The following is a 13,704-nucleotide window of genomic DNA, read 5'->3' as shown; positions in this document are numbered from 1 at the left end:
CCCCTTCCATAACTCGTCGAAGAAATGCTCAACCTTCTCGTCGTTGGTCTTGTATTCCCTACCGGAAGCATCAATGAGGGTGGGAACAATCTGGGCAATGCGTGGCCGGATCCATCGCCTACCCAGTCTGGCCGCCTTCCATGTACCGTCACGGGACTCTCCCAGGCTGTGAAGATAATCACGGCGAGAGTTGGGCTTTGTGGCCCGCTCGAGACGCCGTTTCCTGGTCCGACTGTTGACAGGAAGTTGTGCCTGGCCAGAGGATGGAGTGCCATCACCGTCAAGGAACTGTCGGGTTCTATGATCCATAGGCGTCTTGGGCGGTGGGCACATCTCATCGGTAGGAACGGTTTCGTCAGTAGCGATCTGCAGACTCCTGATGAACGATTCCATAGCAGTGTTGCAACCCTCCGCATTCACCACCAACCTCCTGAGATCTGACAGAGACGGCAGATGCTCAAGAAACTTGGCCATGAAGCGCTTCTTATCCACCTTGTCCCACAGGTAACGGAGCTGAGTTTCTTGGGGAGATTCGAGTTCCAAGATCATCCGGCTCGGACGATGGTCGCTTTCTGGCCATGGGTTTTGCTCATAAACTTCACAAGACTCGACAAAGTTCAGCAATGACCTACTGACAAACCCGAGATCAATAGTTGAGCTGGCCCTGTTGCTGCCTCGGCCCCTCACGAATGTTTCTGGGCCAGGGGTTGTAACAAGGACCATGTCGGCATTGGCCATGCCCTCCTCGAGCAGCCTGGCTGGCAATCAGACTTTGTTGGGGTCTCCTCGATAGAGTGGGCCTGACCATGACGGGTGGTGAAGGTTGAAGTCGCCCATGACGATGTCGAATCCCGACGCCATTGTCTTTGCGAGCATTGCAGGAGCGTCAAGGGTCTGTCCAGGCTGATTGGGATTGTAAATGGCGTGTATACGAATCTCGCCGATGTCCGTCATCAGATGGAGAGTGGCATCCATGTCGATGTTAACGTCATCATGCCATTCAATGGCCCACGATGGTCTGGGGATGGAGTCATGTATAAGGTAGAAGAATCGGCCCATCTTCACCTGTAATGACGCAGAAGGCGGGGGCTGGACAGTGGCAGGGTTATGACTGATGGGAAGTCTCTCATATCTCCGGTTGGGGTCGTCAGGGTTGTCTGACTCAACAAGAGTTCTAGAAGTTCTCATCACGAGGTGGTAATTGCGAGGGGATTCCAACGAATGTGTGACGAGGGATCCGAGCCGACTATGATGTTCAGTTGACACCAGCCTTCGGTCTTCCTGTTGTAGTCAAGGAATTTCTTCTCTCAATCCTTGGAGCCCTTGAAATTGGCCTGGTCAATGATAAGGTCGCTGCTCTCTGCGGGAGTGTTCTTTGGGTCAACTGGCATCTCACGTCCAGCTTGAGCAGTTGGCTTGGATTGTCCGTTGTGTGTCATTGCGAGCGGCTTGAGCAGGTGTTGGCAAATCGTAGTTGGACGTGGAAGTGAATGATGGATTGGATTGGAGTAGCGAGTTAGGGTCGACGGTCGAGAATAATGGAATGAAGTAGGCAAGTGTGACTTGTATATACTAGATAGATTATTAGCGCACTGGGCTTTCAGATGAGTGTAAGAAGTAACGTTACTGAGGGGGTGATCATACAGATTGGCTGGCTGAGAGTTGGAGTTCAGGGAATCTTTGTTTTCAACAGTTGTCGCAGCCCAAAGCCACAAGGCTTAGGAAGTATTAACAAGACCCTAATGCCGACTCCGTCATCCTGGGCTTATTTTTACATTTTTCGATCTTCGTAGAGGGAATTAAACTTATACCTTCCAGAGGGGCAGAAACCCTTCATTGTCAACAACTTACAGTGACAGCATGGATCAGAGACCATGGAGCAGAAGGTCCCTAAATATGCAAAAACTATCTGAGAGACCTCCTAATACACTGTCGCAGCTGGACGAGCCGCACTTGGCTTTACATTGCATTCTACGTGTCAAGACATAAGGGTGACCATGCAAGTTTCGTTATAGTTTAGAGTCATGTAGGCAGAACCTAATCCAGAGTTACTTCCACGTAAACACTAAACTTGACAGTGAATCATAACCTTGAACACAAAGTCATCAAGGCAGTGACTCATAATCTCCTAGAACAAGATTTTAAGCATAAATAACCTGTCTTCTCCCTTCTTGCTCTCTCTTCCTTCTTCATCAAGTGAGCTTCTGCAATCACCATGGAGTTCCCTTCTAGTCCAAGTCATAAGCGAAAGCCTCTTGGTGATCTCTTTGGTACTCAGTCTTCTACCTCTGCACCACCTTCTAGCCCTGTCAAGCGTACCAAGATGCTGCAAGACCTGCATAAGTCTGTCCGCCAGAACTAGCCAGCAATGGGTGTCCTGATCACCATCCGCTCCGACTCTAGCTACTGTACGTATGTTACCGACCAATATCCTAAAGCCCTTTTCGAGAAGGCCATGCGCTATCTAGGGTCTATGAGAGATAACTGTATACTAGAGCAGCAGGAGACTCTCATTAGGGATCTCTATGAGTCTATTATCTATGCAATCTTTAGTAGCAATAAGATTAAGAAAGCCAGACTCGGTCTTGATGTTATATATTATCTGTGTTATAAAATACTGCGCAGTGAACTGGTTCCCGACATTAATAAGCGCGATCTGGAGTACGAATCGAAAGTCCTTGAGCCACTGTAAACTAACCCAGTACGACGAAGCCTGGGGGAGTGCAACGACACCACTGTAAAACTCCTTTAAGAAATCTAACTATGTTTAGTAGACTGGCTCAGACTTTCAGCGCTTGCCTTTCTAACCACCATCTTTATCTTGAAGCACGAACAATTAGGCTTATGATTAAAGGCATGTAAGAGTGTCCTCCTTACACGTCTGGGAAGGTGACACTAGGAGATTTGGCAACGATTTTGTACAATGTCGAGGATTGTCTTTACTGCTGCCAGTCCGTGAGAGTGAAAGTGGAGAAGGACGTCTAATTTGATGTTTTGATCGAGAAGATGTGGATGTTTCTGTATATTCTGCATTTTCTGCCAGTATTACGACCTAAGCATCATCGATATCACTACTCTCTGACTTGAGATAGATACTATTATATGATACCTTCGTGTAAGCAATACCTCGTCCCTCAGTGCAGTCCAACACCCTCGATCATCATTGTTTTCCCCGCCCATAGTATTACAGCTTATTATTACTGCAGTCTAACGAGCTTTATCATCATCCCTCGTCTCTAAAGGCTTGAGAATCGTAGTCCTCGTCTCAGTGACAGCTAGAGCCTCTTGGTATCGCGTCTATAATAGAAGTCTTGGCAGAATAACCTGTGAACACAGTGAGCGTGTAAAAGATAACTACACATGAGAGGGAGGTCTCAGGGTATCAGAACAATTGGCCGCTAGAAGCATAAGGGGCGAAATTAATAGGTCACTTTATGCTCCTTAGACTGTGATTCTTAGAGTATTTATTTTTGTAGCCTAAGACTAAAGAGGTCATTCTTTCTGCTATCCACTAGGGAGGCTTAGACATTCTGGCAAATGCCTTCCTCAACGTATGCTTTCTAAGTTGTATGTCATCTTCAGGAACTCGCTATATTCCAACCGAAGTGGAGACGGCCCTTGTCATGTAGTTGAAATGTATTGAGTTAATCGTAGTAGACCATGTCTCTCTGGTTACAGGTCAGTCTATACAGACTGGAGGTTCTACTTACTTCAGCCTGTAGCTTAGAAAAGGACCTAGTAAGCAGTTGATCTAGGCTGTATAGAAGAGATACTGCCGAGACCGTTCCAGAGCCATGGGCAATGGATCAGGTTACCTACCGTTCAAGTAGATCTCCGAGGAGGGTAGATATCCACTTCTCCGCTGCAGAGATTAAAGAAGTCCTCTACAAGAAACTAAGCAAGAGTCCGAGAAGGAAGAAGCAAAGAAGAAAGACCTATACCTAGACCAAAGCTTTACCTTGCTGAAGACGATAGAGTCGGCATCGGGGTTTTACACTGGCTTCGTCCCTTGCTGTAGCTAATAGCCATAATGAACTACGTTTCATACAGCAATCTTACTCTTACATCCACAAAAGCTCTGTGTGGCCTGCTTGGAAGCTAGCTCCCATTTCTTGTTTAACATACACGATATAACAGACACTCGCCAACCATCGAGCAACTGACCGACATACTCAGCTCTTTTCAGTTAACCTGTCCAATCTCCCGATCTAATCTATCTTGCTAGCACCACCCCGGTCCAGTATAACACGTGTATGTGGATTTGTGTACTGAACTAGTGAACTAGGGAAGATCATGTTTTAGACAACGTTGGTGGCTGGCAAAGCAAAGCAGGACGGAAGAAGAATGGGAGATGCAAGACTACATTAATTAGGTAATAGAATGGGTTGCCCTCCACTTGAGGATACTTTCGGCAGAGTCCCTGGAGGATCACCAGAGGCTGAACGACTTCAGTCCTGTACGCGGAGGGTGGTTACTAAATTCTTCCTTATCAAGACTGAAGAAATTCTGTACAAGAGACCTGTCAATAGGCCGAGAAGGAAGAGCTAAAGTGGATAGATCTGTATCTAGGCTGAGGCTTCGCCTTGTCTAAAAGTCAGCATCAGGTGTTGTATGGGCTCATGAGTGAAGGTCCAGTAAAATACCACCATGGAGGACACTACTCTGTTCAACCGTCAACGCTGAGTTGACACAGCCTTCTGTCTGTAGCGTAACAAAACTTGGAGCGCTCTTGAAACAACTCTAAAGAGGTTTAGAACTGGTCGTCTTTCAAAAACAGATATTGCTAATAAGTATCGAGATATCTCGATCTTGCATACTTCAAGAAGCCAGAGGACGAGAGATGGCATAGCTCGGCTTGTGAAAGGTCATCTCTGTATTTGCAGTACCGCTTGTGCCTCGTGGAGGACCGGCGTGAGTTGGCTCTGTAGGCGCCATTCAGTACTCACTTCCCAGATTACATACCAGAGCAGAAGTACGTCCTGGTGAAACTTGAGGAGGAGAGCGGCTTAAAGCTACGGTATTGCTGGGCCTTCCTGCGTCGCTACAGGCGGAGCGAGCTCGGTCTATCTTGTCACAAGTAACTCAGTTCTCCCCGCCGCTTCCATCATTGGCGGCAGCAGTGGAAGGATGCGTGGCAACTCATTCGATCTGAAGCAATATGTAAGCTCAACGGCAAGTTATCTACAATTGGGAAGATACACAACGGCTTGTTCAAGCCGAGCAATAAAGGCTGAGCCAGTATTTAATCTGTAGATATGTGGCGTGTGTCGTTATTATACCATTTTAATCGCTGTCCATTAATATTTACTCTGCTTTCCAGCGAGGTGGTGCATTCTCTTCTTATCTACCCTATTCTTGGTATCTCTATAACAATGTCTTGGACTACGAAGTACAAAGCGACTACATGTCAACGCGGCTAAGGGGCAGAAACATGGAAGAACTCGAGCATGTTTAGACAGTTTATTTCATGATAACGGTTATGAGATACGCTTGGCTATCATAGGCGCTCCAGTAGATGTACCTGGAGTCTAGTGTTCTCTAAACTTCCTGGATATCTCAGTTCTGTAGGTAACTTGTACTCCTTCTCATGGCCACCTTGAACAAGTTTCGTCCACGCTGGCTGATGCTCCTCCTCCTTCTCTGAATCCCTGCCCTTGGCTGGTAGCAAAGCTTGGTAAAGTAGCCACTCAACAGGGTATCTCTTCTCCTGTCCCTTGTTGCTACTATCAGGTAGTGCAACATCAGCTTCAGGGCTATCTACAACAAGCAACAGGCTTCCTTTAGGCGCGGCAGACGTCAATCTCAATAAGAAAGCCGTCGTCTTGGATATTGAGACTGAGTAGAGTTCGTGTAGCGTAAAGAAGAGAGTGATAAGTGCCGGGTTGGGCCCAATCATCACAGGTAGATCTGTACCTTCACCTTCAAGGATGTCGAGCTGGTTGACTGCTAGGTTCAAGAGTTGAGATGGGATGGCAGGGACATTGGCAGCGTGTGCCTTGGCGGTTGCATATTTAGAAAGAGGGGGAGCGTGTGTGAGAGTGTGTTGTAGTTTTGTGACAACACCTGACCAGTCGTGTCTATCGATGAGGCTGAGATCAACCATAGCACTGCCCTCGTAGGGAACTTGGTCGACTTTGCTTTGATGAGAGTGCTTGAGCAATGTCGCACATGCTAACAAGTCAGATCCTCCTCGCCCAATGCACAAGATCTTGGATGGCTTCTCTCTGTCGTTGTGAAGGAACTCTTGAACCCATGCAGTCTCACTCATCGCACTGCACATCCAAGCCAACACATTGGCAGTTGTCAAAGCTCTACTGGGACTCCAACGAATGGTATATGCCTCCAAGAACTCCTCAGTCCCGAAAGCCTTGCCGTAGTCCTGTTGCTCGAGGGCTTCCCTGACGGAACGTAACACTGGAGTCAATGCACTGAACTCATCAACAGCGGGAAATGCTGTTCTGATTGTGTCAAGAATGAGTTGTTGATGCTTCACAGATAGAATCTGGATCTGTTCTATCGAGCTATCCTGTTTGACCGCTGCAGGCGTCTTTTTGACGACTTTCCGTATATAGCTTGGTCCAGTCCATCCGGGGCGGCGAACTGGTGGTGCAACCGGTGCCTTGGATGCACCGCTGGCTGGCGGCGGCCCATGCTTTGGCTGCGATTGCGCATGACGCTTGAACTTGGTCATCGCGACGTCTTATAAACTAAGCATAAGTTCAACTGTAGAGCAAAGCGCTGTCGTCAATTGAGGCCGTCAAGGGGGGGGGAAACGGTGCAAAAAAAAAAAAGACGTTCCGACCGGCACAAGTATCTTCCGACACCCATTCAGCGCTGAAAGTCTTGTGTTCGAACCCCACTCCAGTACAGTCATCGCGCTCGTGTGAAAGAGTTTTATACACGCAATGGCAGCGCCTCAGCTCAATTACAGACATAGCATGCGTATTTAGATACCTACTCCATCTCTAAATATAGTAGTCTAGCATCTAGTAGACGTTTGTCAGTCGAGAAGACGATGAGTCGCCAGAAATCGGGTCCCCTCATCTCAATCGCGTCCAGCCAACGTCGCTGGCAGAGCGCTCCAGGTCAATTACAGACATAGCATACGCGATTGGACGTCTGCTACATCTCTTACTATAGTGAACGAGCATCTAGTAGGCGTTTGTGAGTCGAGATAATTGATGAGTCGCCAGAAACCGGGCTCCCTCAAGTCTAAGCCGCCTACCCTACGGCCTACCCTGCAGAGTACCAATATGCTGCTTTCGCAAACTACCCCGATCACGTCCATCTGGGCCCTGATTCACGACCGATGTCGCATATCTTTGAGAAAATGGAATGCAAAGGCTAGTTTTAATTGAAGAAATGTGACAGATTCATTTGTCGCCCGCCGAATTGATGGTGCGGTTACCGTGTTCAGTGATGGTGTTTGGCCAAGACCAGAACAATTGAACGACTTGTCAATTGTAAAGTCCAGCAACACATCAAATAACTCATCTACCAATTGTTATCCATTCCAGTAATTGGCAAAAGTATACTCCAGTGTTGACCCAGGTCTCTATCCAGTGTATGTATTGCCTACAAGACTTCAAACGAAGTACTCTCCAGTACGCATTTACGAGTTGACCCTGCCTACACAATCACTGCACCAACGACAGACAATTTAATTTCACCAATCTATATACACTTCAGACATTGACAGAAGAACTAGTCAACGGGGTCTCTGGTCTCTATTTACAGTATGTGTTGCCTGCAAGGCTTCAACCGACGTACTTCAGTGCGCATTTACGAGTTCATGAAGCCTATACGAGCACTGCATCAACAACAGACAGTTGAATGACATCTGTCGCACTTTCGCCATGCATTAGAACGCAGGATACAGTAAGAGATGTGTCGTGCTGCTTCAGACCTTTCCCCGTGGGCGACTGGGTAATGGCCATGCTTCGATGTACTAGATACGTCGCCTACTTTTACAAATGATCCATGAGGTAACACTACTCAAATACTTCTCAACAAACATCTTATTACCTTTTAGAACCCGTAAATAATGGCATTTTGCGCCCGACGGTAACCCCGATCAAGATATGAGCGAGTGTCACTGGAGTCCCGCCACCAAGAAACCGCTCCGTATGCCATCACCTTTGAGGTTGGAAGACTTCCAAGAGATCCGTTGCCGTTCATCCGTAAATCTGAATCTTCCGTGCGACATCGTAACGTTACTGTGCATTTCCAATCAGTCAGTCATGTATAACCGGTTCTTCTGCCCTCCCATCCCTCATCCCCCATCATGCAGAGAGGTACAGCGCAGTGGCAAGATCATGTTACTTGTATTATATCGTCCCTCTCAATTCCCTCATTATTAATAACGGAGTTTGCTCGGCCTCCTCTTCCAGATCCTTCTCGGAAGCGACAGTGTCGGGCAGCAGATCACGACATTGAACATGTGACATGCCCATCAGAGCTCAGCGTCAGCACAAACAACCTGTTTTATTACAGAAGTAGTGAAACTGAACCGGTCAAAAGTGTCAATAATGCGAGGCAAATGAACGGAAGGGAGGTTGGGGGTTGCTGTGCATATATACACTCATGCTGTGTCACACCAAGAGCGTACACGTCCCCTGAAGCTCCCTTCCTACATGCAACCGATGAACCGCACCGTTGCAGGTTGGTCAAGACGAATAGCCACTTTCGGTCTCGTGTTGGTACTACCCAAACCATGCTTTGGCTGACGGGTGACGGTGCGTCGGGTTGGGAGCTTTGTGGGCTTCAAGATGGGCAATTCGGATGGTGTATTTCCGGTCAAATCGGACAACTAATGTGACATTCGTTCAGCTTATTGAATGGAAGATTATCGCGTCGCTGCGGTCAAAATCCGGGGTGCATGAGATGGCGATAAGGAAGACATTACCGTTTGGCAGCTCGTATCATTGGTGTTTCTTCACCGGACGTTGGCTTTTGTGGTTGTCCAAAACACCAGCGCCGCGTTCTCAAATACCCTAGACCTGCACACAGCAACGCGCGAGCGATCGCAAAGGTTGGTGAGCCTCCACTCTATGCTTGTCTATCAGCAACTTGTTATCTATCAGAGTGATACAGCATCCAATTACTGCCCGTGAATTCGTCTTCTGGGGAGTCAGTCATATGGCCCGGGCCGTTCAATATGGGTGTGAAGACGAGATCTAGAACTGGTCAGATACGCACTTCAGAGCATCGCTTAGCGCATTGAACTGCTCACCGGCCGCCAGTCCGACTGTACATTAAAGACTCAGATGAGGGAGAGGCAAAGCTACGGAAACCCGGGGTATTGAAAGAGTCCACTGTGAGTGATTTGTCATTCTTCACTGGCACATAGCATGAGCCGTTGTCGCAATGGTTCCCAAGGTAGCGTTTACATCAGATCTCAGTTGGGGTTACCCTATAACCGGGTGAATGAGGCGGACAACTGGGCGCAACAGAGTTTACAAGGAGATAGATAAGCTCCGCCATCAAGGCAGCACCTCCGAGGGGGACAGTTCATGTGCATCGTAACTGTTTTGTCACGCAATCAATTGATGAGACAGTCATTTGACATGCAAGAAATGCACGATACAGCAGCAAGACACAGCGGGAAGTGTCTCAGGGTCTGCATTGCATGTAACTGTACCTACAGCAAAGGAACAATTGAAGACTGCAAAGCAGAGATGCATGGCTGAGGCGGTGAACAAGTTGCCGAAGCATTTGAGACTTCTCCAAAGGGGTTGCAAAATGTGTGTAGAGAGAGTCCCCTACAACCGTTGAGATTTGGTGTGTGTGTGTGGCTTGCAGTGGTGGTGGCTCACCTCTCACCCGATGTGACCACCAGTACGCTTAGCAAAACTCTACAGGTTTGTTCCACCTCGGCGTCCAACAACTGAAGCAGAGGGAGGGGGCAACTCTATTGTCTTGCGTGAAATATTGAACAATAATGCATCACGAACAGTAACAATTACGTAGGATGTGAGCCAAAGAGGGATAAGGATGAGGGATATTGCTGTGTATGGAGACAGAGACAGAGATGAGCGCAAGCCACCACAAACTATTGAGCCGCTGGAAACCTCTTGGAGATGCTGCAAGTCATGTCGGGCGGCTATTCAATTCCTCTCTGACTCTACATCACCTTCCACTAAACCAAAATGAAAGAATTAAAACTGCGGCTCATTCACAATGGCGTTTGCAAAGTGGATTTGTTTGATGACTGGAGCTCCAAGAGGCTCTTGTACGATCATCACAATGGAGATGGGCCCCCCCAGTAGTTAGACTAGTTAGTGCTCGGCCGCCAGACCAGGACAAGGGCTCCCTACCTAACATTGTAGGACTAACTAACTGCCCTAACTGATACTGGACTCCAGCATCAATCATACCTTGTAGAGTGTAAAATTGGCAGTGAGTGAGCAAACTGAAGCAAAAGAAAGAGAAGCAACCGTGCAACCCCAGCAATTTATTGGCCCACTTCCCATTTTTGTGTTTTTTTAAACGATTCCCATACTAGACTCCGATGGTGATGCCTTTGCAACGTACGTCATTAAGCATTCGTTCGTCTCAAGACAAAGAGAAAGGGAACAATTCCCCCGTGGGAAAGAGATTTCAAGGGGAAACCTGGGGGTGGAAAGGCAAAGCAACAATTTGACACAAGAGAATGGATGGACATGTCGCCAGGAATAGACAGACAGACAGACATTAAACGAACCAAGTTTAGACAAAGTCCCTGTGCCTGGACAAGAACAGAGGTAAACTATCCACAACAGAACAAGTTTTGCTGATCAATCGCCTGAGCCTCAAGATGGTGGTGTGCAACCATCTCGAACGAGAAAGGGAAAAAAAAGATGGGTGACTTGCCCTGGAGATTATCTGTATGTATTGTAACTCCAATATTTGCTTTGATCCAAAAGTACCTTCTCCATCTGTGGAGCGCATCCATCTACAGAAAAAGCAACACGATAATTAGACGAGGTCGCGCAATCTCGACAATCTAATTTACAGTAACTCGCTCTGTATGGTATGCCGGTTTCAACAAAGCCAATGCGGCTTGGCTTCACCGGACGGTTTCTTATCTGACCGACCGCTGTCTATCGCGCAGCAGGGGAAGAACAAGTTGGAGGGCCAAGGAAAGCAAGGGTAGATCAGCGGGGATATTTAAACCAGTCGAAAGCGATGTACAGACACATCTTCTCTGGTGTTGAGGCGATTACCTGTTCGTGGTTGGTAGCCAAGGAACCAGGATCTTGCCAAGGTGTGGGTGGGTGGGAGAAGAGGAGGAGGAGGAGGAGGGGGGGCACACCGTTGCTTAGCGAGCCATGCTACCATGATAACGGGTACGAGAGGGAGGGAGGGGGAGTGGACAGGGGGAGGAGAGGAGAGGAGGAAGAGGGGAAGCAGTGCAGTTCAAATCTGTAGGAAGCTCGCAATGGAGTTTGCATTCTGACAAGATATCATGAGAGGTAGTCCAAGACCAATTGGTTACGAAAGACAGAACAAGAATGCCATGCAGATTGAACGAGAACCCATCCAGTCAATCAGCCTTGGCAGCTGAAACGACTTGAACAGGTCTAGATTAAATGCTTGCTCTCAAGTTAGACGACGCTATCCCATGGAGAGCTTCCCCGCACCACGAGTCGATGTCTGTCTGGTCTTGGAGTGTCAAGTCAAGTCGTGACCATACTTATCATGCAGCAGCAGCAGCAGCAATAAAAAACCCATGACCCTCGCTAGTAATAATACAGGGGAACAAATGCCAATTGTCCAGAGACCGGAGTAAACATTCCCATGGTTCGTCACATGAGATTCCGAATCGTCCGATAAAGCAGGTTTCTCAGAATTCCCATCACGTGTAGCATCGGGTTCTTGATGTCGGCCGAGAGAGAGAGGCATGTACTTGCATTACTGTAGAGCTCTTGTTTTATCCCGATGTGGTTAACATCCGGTCTCACGAGTCGTTAATGTTAGTGCAATGTAACGAATGGTTGCTCATCAGATGGTGGCTTTAGTTAAAGAGGGGGTTTTGCTCTGGCGCGGGGTTGGAGAAGGTCTCGTTTCGTTCATTTGTGCAGTGACTGTCAGAGATCGAGTGGTCCTGATCCATCTCGTAGGGTGTCCCTGTCTGTAGGGTGACTTACATCTTCTCAATAAAGACATCCGCAAAAAAAAAAAGAGACCAAAACCAGTATCCCTCAATCCACTCATTCCCACTGACACCCATCATGACCAAAACTGATGAAACTGAAGCCATCAGCATTCAATGGTAAGCTGACCCCACCCCGGATGGTCTTAGGTACAGTAGCCTCAGTCCGGGGCGGAAGATCCGGGGCCAAAGCGCAAGGCACGCAACGGACGGACTTGGCTCAAGCCGAAACCCATTCTCGCGGACACCGCCGTCGGGGGCGCGTACATACATACAATAGTGAGTGATGATAGCATAAAATCTCCACATACAAAACGGCGCGCGCATTGTATTACGATAACAGAGACACGAAGCAGATGGTAGATCACACGAGCTTGAACTACTGTCCCCCGCATTCAATCCCCAGACTTTTGGCGATAATGCCGAGCGCATCATGATAAGCAAGCGTCTGTATGAACTGTTGACGGACATACGCAATGCAACGCACAGCACCGTCATCATCACCAGTTTCGCTCTACCTAATATATCGCCTGCATAACAGTCTGCCTTTTTTTTTATACTGAATAACTAACCTCCTCTCCCCCCCCTCACGACGGAGGCGTCCTTCTGATTGCGGATGTGGCTGCGTACAATGGCGTATGTCTCACTGATACAGGCTTCCCACCCATGGTAACGTCGGTGAGGTAGTGCTGTACGGTAAACTCAGAATGGTTTGGGACTCTTGAATCCGGGGTTCAAATGCATCTTGATCTTGGTCTGGCTTGGTCCCTACAGTAATATGCGTGCGCGTAAAGGGTCCTTGGCTACCATTTCACAATCGCCACAAAGGGTCCTGTTGACTTGATGTGTGTACATAGTATCTCCTCTTTTTAGGGTGAGGGTGTCTAAAGCACCAAAAAAGGTACAACTGCACGAAGATCACGACGCGCCTCTTTACCCCCACACACATCATAAGATTCTGTGGCATTATCGTTGCGGAGATCATCAACGACGATCAGGGTAGCAGACATGAATTGGACCCTTTTTTTTTTTCATGTCTTGATGATGATGATCTCCCTTGGATTTGCTGTCTCTGTCTCTTGTCTTTCGTCTTGTCTTATTTCGCCAAGGGTCTGTGTCTGCGATGAGGCGGTTGTGGCCCCACGAGGCTTGCCTAGAATATGCAAAACACCAAAAGATAATCACGACCATGACATGATTGATGATTTGAGATCCTTCCTTCCTGCCTACCCTGCTTAGTTGCCTGCTACTCGGTATACCCTCTTTGAACCAACCCGAGAAAAGGCATCAGATCATCTCCTTGGCTCTTTTTAGTTCAAGAGTAAAAAAAGCACAGGGCATAAGGGTCCCTGTAACCGTACCCACAACTCTGATGGATGGAGCATGTTCTGATCTCAAGGGGGGTCGGGGATAGTTACATTTTTGTTTTGTTTCTTAATTCAGGGTTTTCTTGTTATTACTCACATCTAACTGGAAAGAGGAATTCGTCCCTTTTTTTTTTACTGTCTGTTGTAGGTGGTATGCATATCCACTCACTCAATCGGCCGGGGTTCTTTGAGCTGAAGAGGTTG

General features: G+C 47.8%; 2 protein-coding genes across 2 annotated transcripts; one reads left to right on the top strand and one right to left on the bottom strand.

The window, feature by feature from the left end:
• Window positions 1–2,368: 2,368 nt before the first annotated feature.
• Window positions 2,369–2,692, top strand: FPOAC1_010194 (uncharacterized protein; the record flags this gene model as incomplete). The annotated part of the gene is made up of 1 exon (XM_044854589.1): window positions 2,369–2,692. The coding sequence occupies one exon, from the start codon at window positions 2,369–2,371 to the stop codon at window positions 2,690–2,692; it is 324 nt and encodes a 107-aa protein (XP_044701902.1).
• A 2,805-nt stretch (window positions 2,693–5,497) lies between these two features.
• On the bottom strand, window positions 5,498–6,691 carry FPOAC1_010193 (uncharacterized protein; the record flags this gene model as incomplete). The annotated part of the gene is made up of 1 exon (XM_044854588.1): window positions 5,498–6,691. The coding sequence occupies one exon, from the start codon at window positions 6,689–6,691 to the stop codon at window positions 5,498–5,500; it is 1,194 nt and encodes a 397-aa protein (XP_044701901.1).
• Window positions 6,692–13,704: the final 7,013 nt, after the last annotated feature.

The sequence above is a fragment of the Fusarium poae genome, chromosome 4 (assembly GCF_019609905.1).
Source record: "Fusarium poae strain DAOMC 252244 chromosome 4, whole genome shotgun sequence".
Lineage (NCBI taxonomy): Eukaryota > Fungi > Ascomycota > Sordariomycetes > Hypocreales > Nectriaceae > Fusarium > Fusarium poae.
The sequence above is the reverse complement of the archived record's forward strand: the minus strand, read 5'-3'. Positions and strand labels throughout refer to the sequence as shown.